This window comes from Rattus norvegicus, chromosome 17 (assembly GCF_036323735.1).
Source record: "Rattus norvegicus strain BN/NHsdMcwi chromosome 17, GRCr8, whole genome shotgun sequence".
Lineage (NCBI taxonomy): Eukaryota > Metazoa > Chordata > Mammalia > Rodentia > Muridae > Rattus > Rattus norvegicus.
In genome coordinates this window covers 73,333,584-73,361,431 of record NC_086035.1, presented here as the reverse complement: position 1 = coordinate 73,361,431, position 27,848 = coordinate 73,333,584, and the positions used below count along the sequence as shown (strand labels likewise).

The following is a 27,848-nucleotide window of genomic DNA, read 5'->3' as shown; positions in this document are numbered from 1 at the left end:
TGGGACAGTTGTGTTTTGGATGAGAGTGCCCCCCATGGGGTCATACATCTGAATAATTTGTCCCCGGTTGTTGGAACTGTTCTGGAAAGATCAGGAGGCGTGACTTTGTTGGAGGAGATGTCACTGAGGGTAGGCTTTCAGATTTCAAAAGCCCATGTATTCCCAGTTCTGCCTCAGGCTTTCAGATCAGAGGTAAGCTCTTAGCTATTGCTCCAGTGTCCTGCCTGCCTGCGTGCCCCTTCTACATCCAGCCATGGTCATCATGGATTCTAACCCTCTGTAACTGTAATCCCCAAATCGAGTGCTTTCGTTTATGCATTGCCTTGGCATAGCGACAGGAAAGTAACCGAGACACCAGTGGATCAGAACCGTGGGCAGGAATGTCCACTCAGCAACACAGTGGCTGCTCTTTCTAGTGTTGAAAGGGCAGATGCTGTCTGTCACCTTGGTCTCTTTGAAAAGCCTCAAGGGACTTTTCCTGAGCATCTGTAACACAGTTCTGCAGCTTGGTAGCTTAATCAACAGCCGCTGTCTTACAGTTCTGCAGGCCAGCATGCTTGGCTGTGCCTGAGCCCCTTCTGTCTGGGTTACAGACTGCTGCCTCCTCTTGGTGAACTTTATGACCTATGTCTCAGTGTGCACAGTCCTCGTTTCTCTTCCATTTCTTAGAAGAACAGCTAGTACAGTGAACTAGGACCCGTCCTTATAACAGTTTAATATGACCACTTTATTTTATTCGTTAACTTTGTGTGTGTGTGCGTGTCCACTTACACGTATGTGCAGGATTAGAGTACAACTTGGGAATTAGTTCTCACCTACACTTGGACCCCAGGGGACAATCTCAAGTCTTCAGGTTTGGCTCCAAGTGCCTTTACCAAGCAAGCCATATTGCCAGTTCAGCATTACTTCTGAAATGCCTTTTCTCACCCAGGTGTGCACGCCTTTACTCGAAACCCTGGGGAGGCAGAGGCAGGTGGAGCTGTGAGTTCACAACCAATGAGACTCTGACTCAAGACAAACAAAACAACAACAAAAACCCTAAACCGAAAGGCTGTATCTCCAAATCCAGTCATATTCTGAGGGGTACCTGAGGGTGGGGTTTCACAATCCTATTAGAGGAGACAAAGCTTACTTACTTCATCACACACACACACACACACACACACACACACACACACACACACACACACACGCGCGCGCTTTGGTTTCCATTGCAAGAAAGTGCCCTAGAGGTTGTTTATTGCTCTTGCCCCTAAGAAAGCTTTCACAGTCCAACAGTGACATCGTGGTACTGTCCCATTTCATTCTGTTCTTGATCTGCCTCTTTGGCCATTCATCTATGGATGGAGGTTGGCCTTTCCTCCTCTCCACCAGCAGGACATGAAGAACTGTGGTGTGATCGTTGTTCTTGGTGAAGGCGAAGTGCTGGTACAACCTTAACCAAGACAAGTGGGAACGGGCTTCCCTTCTCAGTAGCTTGCTTGTACCCTGTGAGCCCTGATCACGAATTCTGGATGTGCAGTCTTACTGAAAGTGTGAGAGCAAAGTCTTTGAGACAGGCTCTCTCTGTATTCCTGGCACTCACAACATAGACCAAGCTGGCCCCAACTCACAGTGGGCCTCCTCCCTGTGTCTCCATGCCACCTAATCTAATGTGCCAATCTAATGTGCAAAGTTTTGGCTTGGCAGTTTATCCGACCTAGCTTGTGTTCCTTGCTATCCCTCCACACCCTTCATCTCTCTTGTAACCCAGCGCATGGTAGGTATCTCTGCAAGGCTGTATGGTTCTGGGTCATACATACGGCCTTAGAATCAGGGCTTTGCGTTGTGGTTTACCCTTTAAGGCTTGTGCTAAGCCTACAGGATTACTCCCACCTCAGGTGTCTGCAGTACTGCAGTCTACTACAGGCCTGGCCCTTCACAGACGCCCTCCCTATTCTGGACCTTAATCAAACCCGGGAGCCATTTATGCCATCAGTGTGTAGTTCAGAGGGAATTCCTAAGCATGACATTCTGCTTCCTGGCACGGTGCTTCCTTCCCCAAACTAGAAGGTGCAAGACGCGATCCTCTAATTCCCCATGACTCTGTAGATGTACCTCAGTGAGTTAGGCCATACGATCATTAAGATCTTAATCGCATGGCAATCCCTCGGGTTTTGGACTCCCTCCATCTCCTCCTTCCTCTTCCCCTTTCACCTCAGCCTTGGAGGCTAGCAGGAGCTCTTGGTCTCCTCACTCACAGCAGAACTGAGTCAGCAATGACCAAATAAGGCCCTTTTACAACAACCTATCGTCCCATAAAATGGGGCAATCTACAACTCCTAATATACTAAGTTGAACTCCTTTTTTTATCCCTTTGAGACAGGCCTGGGACTTGCTATGTAGACTTGTGTGAACTTAGAGACCTTCCTGTCTCTGCCCCCAAGAGTGCTGGACCTACCTACCTACCTGGTTGAATTATACTTTGGGTGAGTTTTATGGCAAGTGACCTGTATCTCAGTAGAGCTGCTATTTTCAAACACGAAGTTTAGAGGCAGCAACCTCCCTTCTCTCTGCTTATATATGTGGTACTGGGATTGAACCTCTGATGGTCCAAGCCATAAAGCATCAGACCAGCACATGAGGTTAAGGGCAAAGGAAGTCAAATGTCTGTAGCCAACTTACTAGGACACAGAGGCAGACTTCTGAGCCCAGTCCCCATTACTCTCTCTTGCTAGATGATGAAAAGAGCAGAGGATACCATGACAAAACCTGATATTGAGATAAAAACCAGTGCTCAGCTACACAGAATCCCAGTGTTTGGCAAGGTTGGGGCAAGAGGATTAGGAGGCCCGGCCCAGCCCAGCCACATAGGAAGCTCCACGTCAGCCTCCTTTACGGTAAGACAATATTTCAGAACAACAAAGTGGGCCAGAGAGATGGCTCACTGACTGTTCTTGCAGAGAACCCTGGTTTAATTCCCAGTACCTACTTGCTCACAGCAAGTCATAACTCTCCTTGTTCTACCAAAACGTCAGCCAAGGACAATTTCCCAAGGATCAAGAGAGCTGTAGAGAGATGAGGAATACCCCAGTGACTCTGAAACTGGGCCTTGCGCCTTTGCAATAACTCCCCTGCAGTCCAAGGAAACAGGTTTGTTTCCTCAGAGAGCATCAGATGGTGGGGCGTGGAGTTTGGCTGGTGCAGGTGCTGGCTGAAGAGTTAGGAGATCTGAGGTGGAAATGCTTAGCTCCATCCCTCACCCACCTTGATGCTGACTTCAAAGCCTCCACTCTCCAGGGAGCTGGCAAGAATCTGCTAAGACCTGAAGATACTGATACAGGTAGTGGCCCAGTACACAGCCCAACAGCTCACGAAGTGAAGCTCAGGGCCTCCAATACATTCACAAGTACAGACATTTTATTGTTTTTAATGATTTCTTTACACATGTGAACTCAGGACCTCTGGAAGAGCAGTCAGTGCTCTTAACTGCTGAGCCATCTCTCCATCCCTTCAGTCCCAAGTACAGATTAATGAGCCTGGAGTAGACACATCAAGGATTTCCAGGCCTCTAGAACAAGAATTGGCAGTTAAAACAGGGTCAAACTGGGTACACACACACACACACACACACACACACACACACACACACGATTTGTACAAACAAACTGACTGTGCAAGAAGAGACCTTATGTGGCCCAGAGGCCTAAGGTATTTACTGTATGGCACTTTATGAAAGTTGTCAAGCCTTTGGAACGTGAGAACTAGGCATTTATGCAGGGAAACACTGAGTCATAACATTTAAAATTAATGTTTTAAATAATTACAATACTTGGGAAAGAAATGGAGTAGGAGATTTACCAGAAGAGATTGGAGAACATACAAAGAAAGGAGAAATTTGCAAACCAATGTGAAAATGGATTCTGGAAAGTGGGGCAGTGGGAAGGAGGATGACAGGGTAGGGGGATCTGTCTTTCTCCTCACTCAGCTACTACAGCTGAGTCACCGCTCAACGCCATCATGCCAAGACCACCATTCAGAAAGACCAGGCCTGAGCCCTGCATGTTTTCCGGGGGAATTAGAGGTGAGGCTCATCATTTGCTTACCGTGTGAGACTGTGTGTTCCCCTACACTAAACATGCAGTTCTCACAAGAAAAATATCACTGATGAAAGGCCTCAATAGAGTCATTTGGCGGCTTAGCGGACAAAATTAGGGGAACCACTTTCTAACATACTCAGGGAAACTGGTGTGTGTACCACTAAGAATGACAAGAAAGTGTGGTCCTGCTCAGAAGGCGAGTCTGCCATAGGTCGGGCGGACACAGGCTATTCTTAATGTCGACTCTGTCAAAGCCCTGCTTTCCTCCCTCCAGGCATCTGGGATGCAGAGAGCACCAGTCCTCCCAGCACTCCGCGCTGTCCTGGAAATGGAAAGTGAGCTGACTGTTAAGCCAAGTCCTGAAGAGAGAGACCTGAGAGCCCTCAGGAGTCTGAGGCCAGCAAAGACAGGATCCTTTCCTGACAATCACTGACCCGTCCACGAGGGGCTCGTCTAATAGAAAGTAACCAAATTCCCCTATGATTCCAGAGCCACTGTGATGTCTACATTCATCCATCTGTTGGTGGACATCTTGGTTGAGCCTGTATCTTGGCAACTGTCAATAGTGCAGTGTTAAAAACACAGGCATGGGGGGCTGGACAGATGGCTCAGTGGTTAAGATGCCATCTCTCCCAGAGGTCCTGAGTTCAATTCCCAGCAACATAACCAACCATCTGTAATGAGATCAGACGCCCTCTTCTGGTGTGTCTGAAGACAGAGACAGTGTACTCATACATAAACTATCTAAAGAACAACAACAAAACCCCAAACAAATCCAATAAGCCCACAGGCATGCAGATACCCTTAGGGTATGCTGACAGACTTCTTCCGATATACAACAGAGTGGTGGTATATAGCTGGGCCTGTGGGAGTTTTGTTTGTGTTGTTTTCAGGAGCCCTTACACTGATTTCCAGTGACATTAAGTGCTCTATTTTAAACAAATAGAAAATCCCTGACCATCCATCCCTGTTGGAATGGCTAATATAATGTAGTACATGCACTTCAGGCATTCACATTTTATGAGACAAGTACACTGACGCTAGGAGGCCAAAATACAGATCAGACCCCTGCAGATGGAGTTGCTGGAAACTAAACTTGGATTAACTACTAAGCTATCTCCCCAGCCCTCCAAATCTTAACGGTCATCTATGTGCGACATCCCTTATCAATGCGCACAAAATATTATTTAAAAATTATTGAAACTATCTATGCGCCTGAAATTGTGAGGCACTTTGGTGAGAAACAGTAAGCTGCCCCAGCTGTGTGAATGACATTTCCCAGCAGGCATGGGAAATGCCTGGGACTGGCCTGCAGATATTCCTGCCTGGGACCCAGAGCTCTAGGCCATTGAAGGTGGGCAGAAACCTGTAAATCCAACCTGAAATGACCTTCTGCTGAAGGACTTTAACAGCACAGGGTCACCATTCCCAACCACTTACAGTACCTCCTTCTGAGAACTTTATTAATAGTAAGACTGAGTTTCTCATTGTAAGTTGTTTATTGTAAGATAATTTACAAACATCCTGCTGTCTTTGTGACTCAGTGGACCAAGTTTCTTCTAACAAGGACAGCAATCAGTTAAAATCAGCTGCGTTTTCCTTCTTCACCTGAAAAACAGTACAGAAATGGGAGTCAAACAGGAAGTCCCGTGAAAAGTAAGAACACACCCTTAACGGGGCCCAGAGGCCTGCAGTTCCACAGAAGGTGCAGGTAGCTCATAGTTCTGGTCTGGGACTCTCGGCTATGAGGGAAACTCGTATATAATAACACTGCCCTCCTCATGGAACTCATGGAAATGGCTGTTTCTCCACAGGCTACAGCAGAGTGGAGAAAGGACTCTCCTAGGAGCCAGCCGTCAGGAGTCAGGACCATAGCCTTGAGAAGCACTGCTCTCATTAACCTATACGTAATACACTACAGTAATTCAGGTTCTCAGTGCCTGAATTTACCTCCTTGTATCCACACCTTCCAGAACACAAAGGCTCACTAGCAACACCCACATCTAATTCTCGGCCTGCACCCCGTACTACCCGACCACACCCACAGTTGGCTGCACTATAAACCAGCCTGCCCAGCTAGCCTGTCTGCTAACTAGAAATGCTAACTAGTAACACTAACTAGTAACTGCTAGCTTTGGTGATACCTAGCAAGGTTTCCTTGTTGAAGGCTTAGGGGAAGAGTATATGAACTTTACCTCTTGTCTGAGGATGTAACTTGATTCTCATTAATCCCTGGTTATTATATTAAAAGAAACAAGAGCACAAAACAAGCAGGTTAGTAAGCAATCCATGCTAGTTAACTACAGGCTATTTCTTTACATGTTATCCTGAGCATACAATGCAGCAAACAGTTACAATCTTTAACAACCATTCAACATATGATGCTGTAGACTGCAATGTAGTTAGAGGCAATAAAAAAATGTTCAAATAGGCAAGACAACATATTTTTATATCTTTAAAAATGACATACAATTGAAGAGATTAAGCTGACAATGTAAATATGATTCATTCATTCTTTTCATTTTAACACTAAAAGCCAGTTTTTGTACTAAAATCTGAACAACAATCCCTGGTAGGTTTCAGAGCACGCAAACCCATTAATAAAAGTGAACCACTGTCGAGACTGCACAAGTAACCTTCACAATACACACGTTCACTACCTAGAAAGTGAAAATATAGTTCCAATAAGATTACTTTCTCTAAAGTCTTAGCTCAACGTCTCAGTTTCCCTCTTCTCACTGGTTTAAGTGAGGTTTCTCACATCCCTAAGCAAGAAAAAAGGCCCAGTCCTAAGCTACAGAATTTAGATCCTCACAGTTCATACCTAGCATCTCCCATTTTAGAAGCAAAAAAGGGAACTTGGTATTTGCTGGTTCTCATACTGCTCTCAGATTTTGAGAAGTCTACTCTTTCCCCTAAGCCATGTCACAAGATATACCAGCTTGGCATTTGACAAAAAAGTCATGACTTAATCCTAGTATTAGTCTTATGTCATAGGAGACAAAGTCCCGGGAATCAGACAGAGTACCTTAACCATGTTTATAACCTGGACATCAAGGTGCTCTATGCTGATAAGGCAGTGATGGCCTGCTGGGTCAGTCATAACAAAGCTATGTTAGAGAGCAAAACAGCTTAGGACCAGGATGCTCACCCAGACAGAGAACAAGCTGTAACTTTATATGCCACTGACTCAATCAGTTTTAAACCCCGCTCCCTCCAAGGCTTAAGGACAGGGACCAATAAAAGTCAATTCCTGATAAAATAGCATAGCACTAAGACACAGTGTGTGGTCAGGTGCTAAAAGATGCCTCACTTAGACAACAAAAGTTAGGTTTTTTTGGAAGAAAAGATTCCCCTCGCCCAATCAAGGAAGGTGAAGAGTTGTCAGATGAAGAATGAACAATCAGAGAGGAACTGAAGCCCAGACAAGACCAGACACCTCTTGGAAGTGAAAAACAGGACGATGTGTTTAAAGACCTGGGAAGATCAAGGTTCAAGCAAGTAACTATACAATTCTATATGAGAAAGATTGCTGATGGCCAGAAAGTACAGGTTTACATGCAACAAAGTAGACTTTTTTGAAGGCTGAACCTGTAAAAAGGCAGCAAGGAAGTATCTTCCCCTTGGGGGCTACACACGGTCTTCTTTAAACCCTTTACAATATGGCCCCAGACCAAAGTTTCAGTAATCGCCATAATTCTGTACTGTCTTCTTTGTGTCCTCATAACAAAGATAGTATATTCTCTGAAAACAAGCACAGCCTCTACTACACCTTGAGGGTCTGGCATCTACAAATTACATCTTTCTTCAGACTAGCCCTGATGCCACTAGGCAGGCAGAGAGGAAGCCCGAGCCTATGACTCTGGGAACCGCTCAGGCAATGCAGCAAACCCCTATCCCCAGCAAACCCTTTTACAGTTTAAAAAATGGCATGAAGACAGGAAAGATTAGAGCGTTCTAGAAGGTAAAACTCAGAGAACTCAGTGGCCAGTCAGGAGGAGGAAAGCCTTAGCAAGCCAAAGGCAATCACCACATGCTTCCTCTGTTATAACAACCTGCCTGGGAAACTGCACGTGGTTGATGGCCAGTTTAATCTTTCAACAATCCAGACATTATCTGGCGGAAAACAGCATGCTATTTTATGGTACTCATTGGTATTTACCAATGAAGAATATTTAGTGACTTAAAATTCTCATCATCCAGTAATTAACAGAATTATATAAAATCAAACCTAAAACTAGTCTTTAACTGAGAAAGTTTGGCTTATAGATACAATTAGTTCCAAAACCAGACTTTCCAAATTGATACTGAATTATTCACGGCTTTCTCCCCAATACTTCAAGAAAGTCAACTGCATACAAAGGCCTCTCTCAAGATGGGAAATTAAATTTGAACATTTCAGCTCAAACCGTAAGGATAAAGCAGAGATGTCTTTTCCATCAGGATTGATGAAAGGACACAGACGCTGCAGCAAGTCTTTTCGGTTGTAACAGAACAGAAAAGTCAACGGCCCGAGGCTCGCTGACCCACGTGCGTGCGGAGAGAAGAGCGGCTTCACAGGCACCAGCTACACTACTTACAGAGCAGCAGCCCCGGAGATGATCTCTATCAGCTCCTTCGTGATGACGGCCTGGCGGGTGCGGTTGAAAGTCAGCGTCAATTTATCAATCATATCAGCTGCAAACAAAAGGGACAGACAGACACCACAATAAAACGTTTTGAAAAGAGTAATTTCTACTTAATTGAAGCAATTAAGAGTTGAAGTAAATTCTGCTGCAATTTGGACCCCCAAACTGGCCTTTCAGGTTGGTAGGAATTTAATCAAGTTATTTTTCACATTTTCCACAAGCCATGTTCATGGTGCTTGCAAATCCACTATCAAGTAAGATGGACACCTCAACAAAACACTCTTTTAACATTTTTGGTGCCACTCTGAGCAACACTCAGACAGACGCACGCACGCACTCTGGCAGAGATGCAGCTAGGCTCTAAGTGTTCCTGGAGCTTTGTCCAATCCCTTGTTTCTAGCATGGGCTAACGATGTTGTCTAGCATGGGCTTACAGGCGTTCTTGCTGGCGTTGTCCATGGCGGTCATCCTGGCACTCTGCTCACTGGTGGTGGACTCCTTCAGGGAGTAGTAGATGATGTTGGCCAGATTGTATTCCTGGTAATTCTGCAGCACGTCAGCATCAATGTCATCATAAATGCTCATGTTCTCTGTTAAAACAAGTCAAGAGTGTCCTTGAAGAATATAGATGAAGCTTATTCATATAGCTCATGACTAAGGATTCTAAATGATCTTGAGTTAAATGACTGTTCTAATAATTCAATTTCCATAGCATATCATCAGCAAAAACATGCATCAACAGGTATTTAGCTTTTAACCCCAAAGATAACTTTAAGCTGGCATTTAAAATAAGCACTAAATTTCAAAATTAGGGGGTTGAGAATTTAGCTCAATAAGGAGAGTGTTTGCCGAGCAAGTGCAATCCTCAGCTATCAGGGGAGTGTGTGGGGGCTTAGGTTTCATGGTTATAAAGCTCTCCAAATAGCAGCTAGCCAAGCATTTGTCACATATACATCATTCAATATTTTTTTAATTAAAAAAAAATCAAAGACAATCTAATAGTGTTATACAAAGGACTGTGCATTTGGAGACCAGCCTGAGCTAAACAGCAAGTACCCATGTCTAAGGAGGGGGAAAAGGGGTAATTATACACAACACCCCAAAGTAAACTCCACAGATGAAATATAATACACACAAGGTATGCTGTTTCTGGCAAAGGTGACTGTCCAATAATAAGATGACAGAGTTCAGTGGGCATAAAAATCAGTTACCATGAGCACTTTAAACCTCTAACATCTGACTGCACAGCAGTTGTTTGCAAACTGCATCAAGCCAATTTTTAACAAGGCTTTTCAGTCACTGGAAACAGGAACTTTCTTACTAACACTGGTCAGTAAAATGACAGATCAGAGCTCGGCTGTCTCCAGCTTGGTTAAGGTGTCCTGGAGGGCACAACAGTGCTGCTGCCTTTCTTATTTTATCTTATGAGTATTTTGCACACATGTATGCTGTGTACTATGTGTGTGACTAATGCCCAGAGTCAGAAGGGGGTTAGATGTGCAATGACAGACAGCTGGGAGCTGATATGTGAGGGCTGGGAACCGACCCCACGTCCTTTGTAAAAGCAGCAGGCGCTCTGAACTACAGAGACAGCATCCCAGTCGCCACACCTGCCGTGTGAAGGCGGCTTACCAGCAGCCACGACGGTACTGAAAGAGAAGATGGGCTTCTCTTCTGTCTTGTAGGAGATAACAGACTTGAACTGATTAAAGATAATAGAGCCTTCATCAAATTCATATCCCGAATTTAACAACTCCAAGGCAATGACCGATGCATCTCCAAAAGTAGGGGGCTTCCGCCCCACGTCTTTGAAGGACACCAAAAACTGATCAGAGTGAGTCCTGGAAAGCACACAATAGGTGAGTGAGATACTGCGTTGTGAGAAAAGAGCAAAAGAAAAAAGTTATCATAGGCCAGGGCTTTTTGTAGGGATGTGGGAGGTGGGTTAAGTTGTTCTATACATCATGACTTCCTTTAAGGGCACCTGCAAAAACCAAGATCTACAAGTCAGGCCCGTCTACTGTCCAGTCTTAGTGGACTAGTGGTCCTTTCTAGGATTACTAGGCTGTGACAACTCAGGATTCCTTCTTTAGCTTAATGCCAACAGCTCTGGTAAGCTTCACTGTATTCCACTCCTGGTATAGAGGAGAGCCCATGCACACACACAGTGTAAAAACCAACACACAGTATACACAAACACTCCAATGTATCACGAAAAACTTCTCTATCTCAGTCTTCCATTCGCTCAGGTTCCCACTCTTCTGAACATGGAACACATGTCTCATTTACCTATAAAGTATGCTCTTGATTTTTTCACCAATTCCAACAATCATAACTTCTTTCCCAGCTGCTGTGAGGGCAGCCATGTCATTCTTCATTTGTTTAGCCACGGAGGAATGAATAGCACCACAAAGGCCTCGATCCGAGGACACACCAATAATGAGGTGCTTCTTCTTGTCCTCAGGTCCCTTAATCTCAGCCTTCTCATACAGAGCTGAAAAACAAAGTGAGAAGACCGCTGAAATGACATTTATAGTGACTGTAGTGATAATCTCTAATTAAAAGGGAATGAGGTAATTTACACTTTGCATGTCTGTTGGATCCGTCCTGGTGAGCAGAATCAGGGGTGTTTGTGTGTTTATTCTATTACTACCAGGAAGGACACCACTGAGGGTCAATTGGTGGCCAGTTCTTTGTGTCTTAAATGACTTAAATGCCTAGATATAACCAAAAGCAGAACAGAACACAAAAGTACCTGCTTAGCTAGACATCAGATTTCTATACAATGTGAATTCCCAGCATAGATAGCTAAAATAATAAGCAAGCATTCCTGAGCCACTCACTTAATCCCGACACCATTAAGCTCTTGTTTTATAAGAAATGTTGATACTGAAGTTATGGGTGTGATTTACCTTTGGTATTACTCAATCAACTTTCCTGGTCTGGTTTTTAAGAGGTAAATGCAAAGAAGAAAATCAAGTTGGATTAAAATACCTGGATCTTACAAAATGAATTACCTGCATCAGAAAACAAGTCGAGGGGCTGAAGAACCATCAGACCCAGGGGTGGCCCTCAATAGCTGGCTACAGCCAGGACTGCAGGAGCATCTCCACAGCCACCACATGCACTCACGTTCTGTTCTCATTACAAAGCATGGATCTCACGTGGCTAATGTCTAAGTGTCCCTCCCCGAGCTGAAAGAGAGCCTGAAACTACAAAGTCCAGGGAGTATGGAGGACACATACATCTACTTAGATCTGACTACTGCATAGGAGATATTTAAATGAACGTCCATTTACTGGCTGGTACTGTCTGGCAGTAGGACTCACTCTTTAGCTCAAATACATCAGAAGTTGCCAGGATCTGATCGCTCCATTTACAGAAACTCGTCAGTTCTCTCAGGCAATTTCTCCCACATAAGTGAAGAATTTTGTGGTTATAAACATGAAGGAAGGATTCCTTATTAGCAAGAAAAGATAAACAATTAAGTGACTCCCCCTTTCAGAAAAATAAGCTACAGATTTGAAAAGAACTTTCTTTCCGAACATTAGCTTCAATTTCTGATTGAGCAGCAAACTATAGGGAACCAGAGGTATGGCTCAAGAGTATAGTGAGACCCTGTACAGATTATTCAGTGTCCACTATGGCACACATTTTATGCAAGTTAGGTGTCCAAGGCTTCACTGGCCGAGGCAGCTCACTAGCTGTAAATAAAGCACTTTGTCTTCATGTAAAATGTCTTTTGCGGGATTAAGTGTATGCTAAAAGATAGGGAAGAATGCAAGAGAGCTTATCACAAAGGCAATCCACATGTAATGAGTACACATGCTATATACACACACACAGATCACGCTATCTTCAATTTGGAAACAAGCAAAATTTCAGTTGAAGTGTGCACATATGTATTGGTGTCTATGTACATGTATATGTGTGAGGGTGGCCTCAGAAATCAGAAGGGGATGGAGGGTCTTCTGGAAGAGCCAGTTCTTGCCACTAAGCACCTCTCCAGTCTCCCCACTTTTTTTTTTTAATAACTCATTACCTTTTATGTTTAGCAAGTGTTTATTGTCCTAGTTTTGGGCCTGCAGGAAAGATGTTTTTATTCTAGAACAGTCATTCAAATAATAAAACAAACAAGGACACAATGGGCCAAGTTCTAATTGTTAAGTTAAAAAGACATCACCACCACAGCCCACCCCCACCCCCACGGGATGGGGGACAAGATGGCCCAGGTAGTAAGTGCTGCCCAACAGCCATGACGTAAGCCTAAGGACTGCACATGTAAACCCCACAGGTGCTGCTGCACACTGTACTACAGTGCTGGGATGCAGACAAATGATGGATCCCTCTATTCAACCCCCGGGCTCACTGGCCCACCAGACCAGCCAAAACTGTGAGTTCCAACTTTCCGACCAGTCAAAGAGCCTGTCTCGGCCAAAATCAAACTAAATGGAAAGAAACTTGAAGCAATCCCTCTCAAATCAGGGACGAGACAGGGCTGCCCACACTCTCCCTACTTATTCAATATAGTACTTGAAGTCCTAGACAGAGCAATCAGACAACAAAAGGAGGTCAAAAGGATACAAATTGGAAAGCAAGAAATAACACTATTTGCAGATGATATGATAGTATACTTAAGTGACCACAAAAGTTCCACCAGAGAACTCCTAAGCCTGATAAACAACTTGGGCAAAGTGGATGGATATAAAATTAACTCAAACAAATCAGTAGCTTTCCTCTACACAAAGGATAAACAGACTGAGAAAGAAATTAGGGACATCACACCCTTCACAATAGTCACAAATAATATAAAATACCTTGGTATGACTCTAACCAAGCAAGTAAAAGATCTGTATGACAAGAACTTCAAGTCTCTGAAGAAAGAAATCAAAGAAGACCTCAGAAGGTAGAAAGATCTCCCATGCTCATAGATTGACAGGATTAATATAGTAAAAGTGGCCATCTTACCAAAAGCAATCTACAGATTCAATGCAATCCCCATCAAAATTCCAACTCAATTCTTCATAGAGTTAGAAAGAGCAATTCGCAAATTCATTTGGAATAACAAAAAACCCAAGCTAGCAAAAACTATCCTCAATAAAAGAACTTCCGGGGGAATCACAATCCCTGACCTCAAGCTGTATAACAGAGCAACAGTGATAAAAACTGCATGGTATTGGTATAGAGACAGACAGGTAGATCAATGGAATTGAACTGAAGACCCAGAAATGAACCCACACACCTATGGTCACTTGATCTTTGACAAATAAGCTAAAACCATCCAGTGGAAAAAAGACAGCATTTTCAACAAATGATGCTGGTTCAACCGGAGGTCAGCATGTAGAAGAATGCAAATTGATCCATTCTTAATACCCTGTACAAAGTCCAAATCGATCAAGGACCTCCACATAAAACCAGATATACTCAAACTAATAGAAGAAAAAGTGGGGAAGAGCCTCGAACACAAGGGCACTGGGGGAAATTTCCTGAGCAGAACACCAAGGGCTTATGCTCTAAGATCAAGAATCGACAAATGGGATCTCATAAAACTGCAAAGGGCACTGCCAGTAAGACAAAATGGCAACCAACAGATTGGGAAAAGATCTTTACCAATCCTACATCTGATAGAGGGCTAATATCTAATATATACGAAGAACTCAAGAAGTTAGACTCCAGAGAATCAAATAACCCTATTAAAAAATGGGGTTCAGAGCTAAACAAAGAATTCTTGGCTGAGAAATATCGAATGGCTGAGAAATACCTAAAGAAATGCTCAACATCCTTAGTCATCAGGGAAATGCAAATCAAAACAACTCTGAGATTCTACCTCACACCAGTGAGAATGGCTAAGATCAAAAACTCAGGTGACAGCCAATGCTGGCGAGGATGTGGAGAAAGAGGAACACCCCTCCATTGTTGGTGGGAGTGCAGACTTGTACAACTATTCTGGAAATCAGTCTGGAGTTTCCTCAGAAAATTGGACATAGTACTACCTGAGGATCCAGCTATACCTCTCCTGGGCATATAGCCAAAAGATTCCCCAACATATAACAAAGACACGTGCTCCACTATGTTCATAGCAGCCTTATTTGTAATATCCAGAAGCTGGAAAGAACCCAGATGCCCTTCAACAGAGGAATGGATACAGAAAATGTGGTACATCTACACAATGGAGTATTACTCAGCTATCAAAAACAATGACTTCATGAAATTCATAGGGAAATGGATAGATCTGGAAAATATCCTGAGTGAGGTAACCCAGTCACAAAAGAACCCACATGGTATGCACTCACTGATAAGTGAATATTAGTTCAAAAGCTCGGAATACCCAAGATACAATCCATAGACCACATGAAGCTCAAGAAGGATGACAACCAAAGTGTGAACTTGAGTCCTTCTTAGAAGGAAGAACAAAAATATTCATAGGAGGAGATATGGAGACAAAGTTTGGGGCAGAGACTGAAGGAATGGCCATTCAGAGTCTGCCCCACCAGGGGATCCAGCCCATATATATGCAGCCAGCAAACCCAGACAATATTGCTGATGCCAAGAAGTGAATACTGACAGGAGCCTCATATAGCTGTCTCCTGAGAGGCTCTGTCAGAGCATGACAAATATAGAGGTGAATGCTCACAGCCAACCACTGAACTGAGAACAGGGTCCCCACTGGAAGAGTTAGACGTAGGAATGAAGGAGCTGAAGGGGTTTGCAACCCCGTAAGAACAACAATACCAACCAACCAACTAGAGCTTCCAGGGACTAAACCAACATCCAAAGAGTACACATGGAGGGACCCATGGCTCCAGCTGCATATGCAGCAGAGGATGGCCTTGTTGATACCAATGGGAGGAGAAGCCCTTGGTCCTGCCAAGGCTGGACCCAGCCCCCAGTGTAGGGGAATGTCAGGGTGGGGAGGTGGGAAGGAGTTGGGGAATAGAACACCCTCATACGGGGTTGGGGATTTGGCTCAGTGGTAGAGCGCTTGCTAGGTTCGGTCCCTAGCACCCCCCGGGGGGGGGGGGAGAACACCCTCATACAAGCAGGGGAAGGGAGGCTGGAATAGGGGCATTATGGAGGAAAACCAGGAAAGGGGATAACATTTGAAATGTAAATTTAAAAAATTGAATTTAAAATAAAGTAAAGATGTGGCCGAGGAAGACACTCTCCCCCTCTGGCTTCTACACACACCAAGTGTATCCATATACTTATCTGACACAGACTGAATGGTGGAGTAGCGAGAAGAGTCCTGAAGACAGAACAAACCCTGATTGTACAGTTAAGATACAATAGTCAGGTCTTGGTCCAGAGTCCATGCCAATGCCTCAGCCATAAGCAGCACAGACTCTTGAGCAATCTCCTAGGAGTTAGATGCAAGGGCATCACCAGCCTGCAACTGGATCTCCTCGGGTCTCTGACTGTTGGAATGGCCTTCATACTTAAATGACCTTGAGACTGCAGAAGAATTGTTGTCACATCAAAACCTGAGGCACAGGCTGGAAAGATGGCTCAACAGTAAAGAGCACCCAGTGCTCTTGCAGAGGACCTGAGTTTGGTTCCCAGACCGCATGGCATCAGGCAGCTCACAACCATCTAATTCCAGTTCTCGGGGATCTGACGGCCCTTCTGACCCCTGTGTGCCCTTTTACAGACAAACAATTCAAAATCTTTAAAGCAGAGCATTTCCCCACAGATGCATTAATAAAAAGGTGTGTAAGTTCAAGAGCCCTCCGCTACACGGCAGTGTTGCTGACAGTGTGGACTGCTGTAGATGGTCATGAGAACCCTGAAAGGACACTTCAGTCTTGGAACCCCCCACCCACTTCAGAGTTTTCTTCATGTTCCTTCAATAACTCTATCTCGGCCCTTACCTCTGAAATATGCTGCCTACCTCAAAAACATTTCTTCAAAATTCACAGTGGAAAAGCCACTGTCCTACTGCCCTCATGAGCACCCACTCCAGCCTTGGGACAGTGTGCTTTGCTAAATAAAGTGTTGTATTTCCTGTCTCTTCATTCAGTTCTTTCCTTCAAGATGAAAAACCTGTGAACCCTATCATAACGATGTGAGGAATAAAGTATAGGAAGTGACACTGAAAGAGAGCGGGCTGGGAGTGTAAAGGTGACTGTGGAAACCTGCACAGAGCAAAGTAAAGAAAAGGATCAGCAGCAGTGTGGGCAGGGAGGCAAAGCAGGAATACAACTGCAGAGAGGCTTGAGGGCCACTGACTGACTCCTGCATTCTAACTGTGAGCAGAGAGTTGCAGGAGGACAGAATGAGGTCATTCCCGGGTAATCACTGCGGCATGGGGCAAGCACACACTACAGAAGAGCGGAGGCCAGGCACCAGCTGGAAGGCTGTAAAGGGCTGAACAATAGGCACTGATCTAATCCTAACCTGCTGTCATGTCCCTCCAGTTCAAATCTGCACCATGCACTTCCCACAGCAAGTCAGTGCTTAGGGCTTGCTGGTCCTATAGAGTGTGGGCACAGAGGACACATCTTAATCCAGGGTAAGAAAGCACAATACTGCAAGAATTTGGATAATGCAATTACAGTTAAAATGGGAAGTTTCCTACCTCTTTAATTTTGCTCATCTCTAAGACAAATAAATCAGTACAAAATTATCTAAACACAAAATCTAAGTTCCTGCCACTTTTCTCTGCAGGAAAAGCAATTTGGGATTCCCTCTCCCCAAGTGTGTCTCTTCTGCAAGTAGACAAAACCACCCAGCACAGATTCCTGTGAGCAGATCCTCTTGGTGTGGCAGGCCAACTCTCCCAAACTCACCCAAGGAGCCTGTCCCATACACTCGAGCTGGCTTCAGCTCCCGCTCAGCCCGGGCGTACTTCGCTGCTGCCACCATCTTCATAGACTTGGTAATCTTCTGGATGTTTTTGATGGACTTCAGTCTCCTGGTAACTAAAACATTGAGGTGTCATGTTAGACAAGGGGCAGCAGTACACCATCATCCGTGAATTCAGAGGCCCTAGGAAAGTGCCAAGCAGAATAATGAGCTAAGGCCTTCATCAGCAAGTACTGGAGCTAAACTAATCTCAATGACAAACTGTCAGCAGCCTCCAAGGAGCAAGACTGGCTCCTTAGGACATAGAATGAACACTACATACACATACTCTATTAAATTGAACAACAGCCTTACCTACTTACCTCATACCACTATTTTTAGTTGTTTTAATACTAAATTTAATGAACACACTGAAATAGTATAGATTTACTAGTTCATTATTCTGCAGGCGATAAAGACCAACATTCTTCTGTGTCATCTCAGATGGTCTTTCAAAGATAAAAATCCAATACACACAATGTAAACTGATTTGTCAACTCTTAAAAAAGACACTTACACGGCATATATACATATGTATCATGAGTATGTGTATATGTGTTATTTTGCATGAGTGCACGTGTGGACCAGTACCACGGTATGCATGTGGAGATCAGAGGACAACTTGCTGGAGTTGGCTCTCTGCACCGAGGTCCGTAAGTTTTGTGGTTAGAACCTTTATCTGCTACGCTATGTTGCCTGCCACACTGGCATATTTAAAAAATTATTTCTACTTGTCAAACTTCAGTTTGTCTTAATTTGCATATTGAGAGAGAACAACATACTTACTGTCTTTCAGGGTTGCCATGTTTCGAACTTGGATCCTGAGGATAAAGAATTAAAAAACACCTGAGTTCTTTTGTTTTAAAGTAACTTTGTTAAACAAGAATGATCAGTTACGGCTTGCTTTAATACACTGTGAGGCAGACTATAGATGCCGACCTGAGCAGCTCTGAATAGAAATGTCTGCACATTCACACTCTATAGGACCAGCAAGCCCTAAGCACTGACCCCTGATGGCTTCCCCAACACTGGACTTCTACTTCCCTGCTTTCCAGCGCAGAAAGTCTGTCCCGCTGTTAGCTGTCTAATTACACTTAAAATTCAGGACTGATATACAACCCACCCCTATGAGGTCAGCCTGGTCTAGACAATGAGTTCCAGGACAGCCAGAGCTAGTGAGTCCCTGTCTTAAAAACAAAACACGACAAAACCAACAACAATGGAAAATTACACTCAGACCTATCACACTGGCAGGACCCTGAGTATTTAATGTGGATATCAGAGGACAATTTTTTCTCTTCAGCAAATATATTTCCTACAGTTTTTATATTTGGGGGTATTGAACAAATCATGTTCTCCAAACATTTCAGGCAAGATTCACAAAGTCTCAATTTACAGAAGATGTAGTCAAGCATTTGTGAAGTCTTTAAAATTAGAGTGCTGATACATAAGAGAGAACGGTTAGATTTTAAGAATATGCTCCATAAAACTAAGGTCTCAGCCCTAGGAGCAGAGCCGGCATGCTACATGCCTGACTGCACAGGACTGCAATCCAGCACTCAGGAGGCAGAGGCTGGTACTACCCCAGCCTGGTCTACAAAGTACGTTCCAGGACAGTCAGGTCTACACAGAGAAACCTTGTCTTCAAAAGCCAAAAGGAAAAAACCAATCCAATCTTTGGATTACTACAAGTTACTAATATCGGTAGTTGATGCTGTGCTAAGAAATAACTAATCAGCTATTTGTGCAGAGAGGACCCAAGAAGGGCATCTTCAGAACACACTTCTGAAGGGCAAAGTCTTGTTGGGGAGCAGTAAAATAAAGTCATGGGGAAGCAAGGGCCATGAGTTGTGTTGGAATATTAAATGTTTTATATCTTTAATATTTTTCTTATAGATGCCCTAGGAGTTTTACACACACACACACACACACACACACACACACACACACACACACGCAGGCACACACATAGCATGAAAACGGAGGGGGATTACTTGGAGCAAGAGAGGTGATGAGCAGTGAATTAAGGATGATGAATTTAAAGACTACCACAGAATGCACTTCTAGTTCTAAAACCTTCCAATAACAAGTGGAGCTTAGAGAGTGGGCTCCAGGCCTTCAGCAGTGCAGCAGTGCAGCTTGGGGTGCTCCTGTCACACGTCTGTCTGTCCACGCTGACTGTTTAGGCCACTCACAATAAAGCATTCTGGTTTCCATTAACGTGTTTTCTTTCCTTTAAATTATGTGTTAGGAAAAATATGACAGCTTATACCGTTATAGGAGTGGGCAGAGAACCACAATGCAAAAGCTATATACTACACGGACTCATCCTAACCTACACATCTGGTACAATTTGTTCTTAACATGAAGTTTTGTATTAGCATATACTAATTATACAAAGTAACAGGTTTCAATTATGACATTTACATACATGTATGTAATGTAGTCCCATCATCCTCTCCTTCTTCTCTACGAGTTTCTCTTCCCAATCAATCAACCGTCCTTCTGTTCCATTTCTTTTTTCCTACCCCTGCTCCCTTTTCTGGTGAACCAATGAATTTAATGAATTAATTAAATTAATGAATTTAATTACCAGAGTAGGAATAGGGGCTATTTAGGAGTAAGTGCAACTTACCAGTGCTAGCACCAGTGGGAAAAAATGTCTCTTCCTTCCTCAGCAACCTTTAACTGCCCACAGATCCTTAGGAAGGGGCGGGGCCTATAAGCCCCTCCCACCTGGCAACAGTTAACTGCCAATAAAGTCTCCCACAGGGGGCCGGGGGTGGGGGTGGGGTGGGAGTGTGGGTTTCCTCTCTCCCCCAAGATGAATGCTGAAGGACTGAATCCATCACAACTGTGCACAAGAGTGCCACAGTCGTGCAACACCAGAAGACTGAGTTCTACAACACTCCACTCCACCCGATGGCTCTTACACAGTTTCTGTCCTTCGGGGATGATCCCTGAGCTTTGGAGGGAGTGACACTGATATCCCATTAAAACTGAGCATTCTACAGTCATCCTCTCAGCACCCATCCAGCCGTATGAAGCTCTGCTGCTAACTCTGACCACAGCTGGCTGTGGCACGCATCGGTGAGCAAAAACGTAAGTATTAGGAGGGGGCTTGGTAGGCACACCACGCGGTTTACCAAGACAGTAGCAGCAGCTTCCCTACAAAAGCTTATTCCCAGGATTACGCGAACTCCCTGCCACGCATTAAGTAACAAAAACAACCAGAAAGTAGATGGTCACGGAAAAAAATGTTTATAAGCCCACAAATTTTATTTCAGATGGCAGTCCCCAGTAGGAAATGAGGACGGGACAGACCCTGGCATAGGAGAGTACACGTGCACGCATTCTTAGAGGAAAGAGAAGCAGGAAGGTAACGGCAGGGGCTCTCTGTAAGGATTAAGTGGACCCTGGAAGAAAAGATAAGCTCTCTGGAGGAGCTGATTTTTTAGTAAGGCATAGAAAGAAAGACTAGGGGCTACCTGGAAATGTGTAAACAACAGCAGTTCTGAGAGCTTAGGTACAAATTAGAAAACCAGGAGAGATCATAGTTGATTTGAAAAACTAAAACCTACTCAAGCAAACAAGGCACATCCAGTTTCACATAGAAAGTATTGCCCTAGCAATGGAAGGCACGATGCACACAAAACAGACACTAACGCCTCTCACGAACTCAGGCACAAATATTTAAAAAACTCTACCCCATGACCAGGTAGGGCGCGTATTTCAGCTACATAATGCTTGTTTACTTTTTAAAAATAACATAGGCCCATCATAATACCAGGCCACAGAGAAAACATCATCAGATGCAGAATCAAACAGACTCTAACACCAATTCACAACAAAGTGTCTGAAAACCAGGGCAGAAAATATCCTTAAGCAAAACCTCTGACTTTGTGGTGCGCTTTCCCCCCAAATCTGGGAACAACCCAAGAAGCATCTCAAGCCTGAGTCACAGCTAAGGCAGCAAGGAAAGAAAAGAACTGAAAAGAATGTGTGGCATCTCCATACACGGCACAACTGTCTCCTAGAAATTCCCAAAGAATCTGGAGTGGCAAAAAAAAAAAAAAAAAAAAAAAAAAATCTTTGAGGCCAGAGAGATGGCTCAGTAGGTAAGAGAAATTGCTATGTAAGAATAAGGATCTGAGGCTTCACCCCTACAAAAAGAACTACAGGCAACTGAGTAGCCCCAGGGAATAACACCTCAGTTGGTTATCCAGTGCCACATGGTCAGCCCTGATAGTACATACAGATATTATATATTCTCAACAAGATATATTTAGGGATTTGTATGTATCTATTGTAGGGTAAAAGGGCCAGGGAAAGAACACACTGACCTTGATTCCAAGTCCAAGCCAAGAAACTGAATCCCACCAAAGATCACCCTGGAAAGCTCTACCCCCAACCACACCCCAAGAAACCCTAGGTGAAGTCTGCCTTCTGCTCAGTTAGTGCTGCTTGTCAGCTCTCCGCCCATGCCCAAGTGAGGGTGTGCGCAGTTCTGCCCAGCCCTCAGACATCAACATGTCTCCAGAGGCAGCCCAGACCAGGGACATCCTCCTGGCTTTGGTGGTAACAGGCAGACCCCTGCTACTGCAAGAACAGGTCTGGGGCTATGTCAGCGCAGGCCAGAACCCCACCATGGTACCAGGCAGCATCACCAGCTATTTCCATCAGACCAGTCCTAACTACCCTCAAGTCTCCAATTCTGCCTCTCTTCATTGCACCTACATCCTTCTGTTTGTCATTCTCTTTCATTTCTCCACCACTTACTTGCCCCCTCTTTTTTTTTTAAAAGATTTATTTATATGAGTACACTGTATCTGTCTTCAGACACACCAGAAGAGGACATCAGATCCCATTACAGATGGTTGTGAGCCACCATGTGTTTGCTGGGAATTGAACTCAGGACCTCTGGAAGAGTAGTCAGTGCTCTTAACCACTGAGCCATCTCTCCAGCCTTATTTGCCCCTCTTAGTGGCAGCCCGAGTCTCTTGAGTGTCTGGAGTCATCTCAGGAGTGGTCTCAGGAGTTCTCTGCTCTGTTAGTGTATTATGGCGCCAGGCAGGAGTCATATTGAACATGGCATGCCCCCCCACCCCCGCCAGGCTGGGGATGCCAGACTGGTGTTCATCTCAGGCTAGCTCTCTTTCCCCATGGCCCTTGCCTAGTGATCTGTTCAAGCTCACGCCTCTATGAGCCCTTCTAGTCTCCAGCTGGCTTCCCATCAAACTGATCAGTCTCAGGCTAGCTCCATGCCCTGGCCCTCTGGCGCCAGACTAGTGGGGGCTCAGTTTTTTTTTTTTTTTTCAGAATTCTGAAATGATTAGGCTACTAATCATTCAGATGTCCATAGGTCAGAACACTGAGCATAGACATAGCCTCTCCCTCTCATCCACCTACTGACACACGTGACACAGCAGCCACACCTGCAACGCCTCTAGGGGCGGCAGCAGTGTGAAATTGTGTATTCCTTGGATTTTGGATGCCAGGTACAGAGGCAGGTGTGTGTGTGTGTGTGTGTAACACTTTTGTAGAGGAAGCCTTTCCCTTCAGATCTACAACACTTACACATACAAATACATATATGCATGCAGTAACAACAAAGGAGTGAGGACCCGAGTTCAAATCCCTAGTGCCTACATAACAGGCCAGGTTGGGGAATGGTAACAGAAGGCTCACTAGGGCTTGCTGGCCACCAGCACAGTTCCAGGCTTTAGGGCAGCTGGAATGCCTGTTGTCCTCCTCTAGCCTCGGCCCTAACAGTTAGTTCACACTGTACACACACCTAGAAATAAGTAATTTTAGGGAGGTTGCAGGACAGGAGATTAATTACGTAAAAGCTAATTGCTTTTATATATACCCTCAGCACCCACAAGGTTTAGTTTCAAACCCTTCTTACATACGGAACCCTTGATGTTCAAGTCCCACATATGAAATGGAATAATATCTCTATCTTCACAAATATCTCAATATCTCAGAAAGGATGGTCACTCATACCAGTACAAACAGTTCCAGTAGGAGGTTAAGAAATACATTTTATGTATAGTTTTCAATTAAAAAGCACCAAAAATGGAAGTAGGTATGCATATAAGGTCTGCATGAAGGAAGCTAAAATACCGAGGAATGAAAATAAATTTTTAAATAAATGAAGATTCCACGAGTGAAGACTTCACAGCTAAAAGACGATTCGCAGCTTCAAAAACACTGCCAAAGCCCAGTTCTCTTCAACTTGACATATAATTCAACGCAATCACAACCACGAGCTACTGACGACAGAATAAACTATGGCAAAGTCTCTGTGGGGATGCAAATGCTCTATGGTCATGAGTAATTATGAAGGAAGGAGCTGAAGCTCCCACTTGAGACTTTTATAAAGTTACAGTAGTCGGGACTTGTTTAGTGGACAAGGAACCTGGGCATTCAGACTTCCACTCACAAAAATAGCCATCTGAACAATGATCCTAGTGATTGCAGACATAAAACTTCTGGAAGACAAAAACCAGAGTAGAAAAAAAAATTAGGTTGGATTTAATAAAATTAAAAACTTTTCAAAACATCTCTTGATAATAGACTTATACACAAAAGATAAACCTCTTCAAACTTCTTTTAAAATTTGTTTAGCTGCATGAGAGTTTTACCTGTATGCTGTCTATGTATCACATCTGTGCAGCCCTTGCAGAGGTTAACAGAGGACATGGGAGTCTCTGGGACTGCAGTTAGAGACGGCTGGCTGTGAGACGTTATGTTGTTGGGAAACTGAACTTGGGTCCTTGGATGAGCAGGTAGTGCTCTTGGCCCCCAAGCCATCTCTCTAGCCTCTAAACCTCTTTAAAAACTAAACAAATCCAAAACCATTCTTGGGTATCTGCCATGTGAAATGACAAGGCACACGTCAGTGTCACATGTCAGTGTCAAAAGGACCACTCACAAAGAGTTGGATCTCTCCAGCTACCGTCAAGAGTTCTGGGGATCAAACTCAGGTCAAGCTTGGTGGCAAGTGCCTTTACCCTCTGAGCCATCATGATGGCTCTAAAATATGTGAAAACATAAAACTCACAAAACGAGTGATTCTTAATTAACTGCATCACACCACTGTAATACATGACATGGAGCAGGAGGGGGACGGTTCTGAGTGGTGGGCAGGGATAGGAACTCCCCATACTTTATGTTCAACACCATACAAATCTAAAACTACATTGAAAATTGTGGCTTTCTCTCAGTTATAATTTTCAAATGCAGATTGGAGAATGATGCATGCTTTGTGTCTCAGTACTGCTGCTAGGCATTTATAACTGTACGAATGATATAGGTTATAACCAAAACAGTTGTTTTAAACAGTCAATGTCTTGGCTTATAAATTGGGAATGAAACCCCGTGGTACAGCATTTGCCTGCCATGTTCAAGGCCCTAGCACTAGAAAAAATTAAAAGCCCCCAGTCCAAACAAACAAACCCCAAAGTTTTGACTTACATATTTTTTTTTTTTTGGTTCTTTTTTTTCGGAGCTGGGGACCGAACCCAGGGCCTTGCGCTTCCTAGGTAAGCGCTCTACCACTGAGCTAAATCCCCAGCCCCTTGACTTACATATTTTGATTCTGGTACTACTTAGGCATAGAGAAAGAAAAATAACAGACTATACAGAAAATACCAGGTTTGGTGGTAAAAATATAGAAAAGGTCAAAGTTGGAATATATGACAAACCATGTCAGCACACCAGCTCTTGGATGGTGGTCGTTCTCTCAATCCCTTCTAGAAATGGCACAACAGAGGTAACAACACTGAGCTGCTTCGCTTTTTCCCTCTCCTCAACGGTGCTACCCAAATGCTCCTGATTTACTGCGAGTCTTTTTAGGCACGTGCTTCACTTGAACCGACACGGCCTCCTCATAACGGAATACTGCATGGATACAGTGTGAACCGCACACTGTATTTGGATTGATATGATGCTTTTGTTTTTACATTCTGAGTCTGTGGTCTATCAAGGAAATGTCTTCCCTCTGTGCAGTGCATGCTACCACTTCAAGCTCAAGACCACATACCACTCAATCACTGAATGGCCGTGAGGTACCTGACTGCCTAAAAATATTATGGGGCAAAATATAAATACGGAATGTTGAGTCTCAAGGGGAGAAGTCAAAGGACAAATTTTGGGAGTTGCCTCTCTCCTTCAACTGTGTGTCTAGGGAGCTAGAACCGGATTCAGGATGTCAAGCGTGTACCTCTTGGGCCCCCCCTTTGAGCCTTTAGGACAATCTACACTACTGAATTTCACACTGAGAGGAGTCCACACTGAGAGGACAAAGGGTCAGCTACTACATCATGTCCCGACTCATCTGAGGAGGCTAGAACAGAAAGCTGGCAACACCAAACATGCTGATGGAGAAGCAGGTGGACCGTGGGTAAGTTTCAGCATCTCTGATCGTACAGTGTTATTTGAAGACTTCAAGTCAGTATAGGAAGGAATCGGGATCGATGCCTATGAACGAATTAGCAGTCTAGAAGGAATGTTGGGAGTGTGTAAGGCTGCACATAGAATTAAGGAAAACACCTAGCATTAGCTAACTCAGGAAACGTTTGAAGTTTATCAAATGCTGACAATGGCCTCAACTACACTTGACAACAGAATCGTCTTTTTACACACTGTATATACACACTCTGGAAAGAGCTCGTGTCTGCTGAGCAGCACCGGATGTCACCAACTTTCCCAGAAGCTCAAAGACCCTTCACATCTTAACACCTGTGCCGGGCCAACTGGTGCAGGGCAGGCACTCCACAAATGTCTGCTGAGAATTCAACTGCTGTTGACCTCCACAGTTAAGTAACCCAACCTGAGGTTAGACTCAAGGTTAATCTAACACACACCCCCCGCCACACACACACACACACACACACACACACACACTGAGTTTCTCTGGAACTCCCTTTGTCCACTAGGACTACCTAGAAGGCACTGAGACCACCTGCCTCTGCCTCCCAAGTGCTGGGATTAAAGGTATCCACCACTACCATCCGGCCAATATTCTTCATATACATAGTTTATATCATATTTAATTTCCTCACTACTTTGGAGTCTTAGCATATTGCTACAAATTCTTTGCTTAATGAAAGAACGATTTCAACTAGTTCGTGGCAGTTCCCTAAACTAGTTTACAAAACCCTAGTTTAGTGCTGGAGCGCCTTAATATTCCATACAGTAAAACCAAGGAATCGCTAAAACACTGTCCACAGTTAATCTTATCACCAATTCTAGCCACCTAGCTTCAAAGTAGTTGATGTTATTATACAATGTCACCCATAACCACATTTTATCTGTCCATCCCTAGGCATTCTAATATACAATTTTATTGTACTCTGCACAGAGAGTATTAAACCTTACCCTATCCCTTTATCACATGGCAGTTAACAAATGTAATTTTATTAAGGCCTCCTTCTCCTACCGAGGGACCTTGGGACAGTTTTATGACCTTGCAAGGATTTTACTTCAACATGAGGGCGTGTTGACATCGGCAGATCTTTTTAAGCCCCTTCAGCACCAAGGCGACCAGCAAGTGCGGGAGGGGGCTGATTTTGAGTTCCTTCGTTTCTTCAGTAACCAGCAAAGAGCCTGATGGATACACAGCGAGTGCCAGACCAAAGAGCTCAACCAAGCGATCACACCTTAAAGGGTCACTCCCCAGTGCAGTGTTTCACAGGGCGTCAAAGACAAAAGTTACAACTTAACTAGGGCTTTCTGCCGGATCTCCCCTTCACCTTGAGGCCCTTTCTAAAGACTTTGCAAGATGTGCTCCCTAGTACGGAGCGGAAGTACGGAGTTGATCGAAACCCAGATGGCTCCAACGCTCAATCCGACTCTCGTACGGGTCCTGAGGTCCCAGGTGGCCGTTCCAGTCCCAGCGGATCAGGCCGTGACCTTGTTCCCTTTGACCCCAGCCCCGGGACTGGCACGCGACCTTCCAGCTCTGCAGACCTTGCCGCGGCCCGAGTGGCCGGGCCGTGCAAGAGCTGGGGTCTTCCTCCGCCAGGAGCGAGCATGCAGCCCCATCCCTCCTGTCTTGCAGCAAGCCCAAGCCCCGGCATGCCTCCCGGCGTAGTCATACCATTGCGGCTGCAAGGAGCAGGCCGACAGCCCGACAATACTCGCCCGCGAGAACATGGTAGAACCTTGAAGGTCGGGCAGACGAGGCTCACTGCGCGTGCGCGGGAGCTCGGGGAGCAGCGGCCTGCTCCGCTAGCGCCCTCAGTCTCGCTAAATCTCGTGAGCGCGGAAGCCGCGAGGTCCCTGGCCCCACCCA

At 44.6% G+C, this 27,848-nt stretch overlaps 1 protein-coding gene, 1 long non-coding RNA gene and 1 other non-coding gene across 22 annotated transcripts in view; 1 reads left to right on the top strand and 2 right to left on the bottom strand.

The window, feature by feature from the left end:
• LOC102546431 (uncharacterized) overlaps positions 1-17,506 on the top strand; it is a 22,827-nt gene extending 5,321 nt beyond the window's left edge. For 3 of the 16 annotated variants that reach the window (XR_010059246.1, XR_010059240.1, XR_010059241.1), the window contains exons 2-4: positions 2,366-2,468; positions 2,718-2,879; positions 4,354-8,806. This is a non-coding gene — a long non-coding RNA (uncharacterized LOC102546431). Of the gene's footprint in view, positions 1-2,361; positions 2,469-2,717; positions 2,880-4,353; positions 8,807-17,371 lie in introns of those variants that run through there. The other 13 variants (XR_010059254.1, XR_010059252.1, XR_010059251.1 and 10 more) reach the window with 9 other exon arrangements.
• On the bottom strand, positions 5,560-27,848 carry Atp5f1c (ATP synthase F1 subunit gamma). 5 transcript variants are annotated; one of them, XM_006254231.5, is made up of 9 exons: positions 20,184-20,281; positions 18,335-18,369; positions 17,494-17,625; positions 10,997-11,201; positions 10,340-10,548; positions 9,142-9,297; positions 8,660-8,756; positions 6,275-6,311; positions 5,560-5,687 (listed from the first exon to the last, which is right to left on the bottom strand). In XM_006254231.5, exons 2-8 carry the CDS (start codon positions 18,351-18,353, stop codon positions 6,305-6,307), a joined length of 825 nt encoding a protein of 274 aa, XP_006254293.1. In that variant the 5' UTR covers positions 18,354-18,369; positions 20,184-20,281; the 3' UTR covers positions 5,560-5,687; positions 6,275-6,304. The 5 variants fall into 5 exon arrangements, with proteins under 5 accessions (XP_006254293.1, XP_006254291.1, XP_006254292.1 ...); NM_053825.2 differs by lacking the exon at positions 20,184-20,281 and adding an exon at positions 27,654-27,747 and having other exon boundaries at positions 5,570-5,687; XM_006254229.3 differs by lacking the exons at positions 6,275-6,311; positions 20,184-20,281 and adding an exon at positions 27,654-27,839.
• On the bottom strand, positions 22,877-23,005 carry LOC120097988 (small nucleolar RNA SNORA17). The gene has a single exon (XR_005495941.1). It is a non-coding gene; the product is annotated as a small nucleolar RNA SNORA17 (small nucleolar RNA).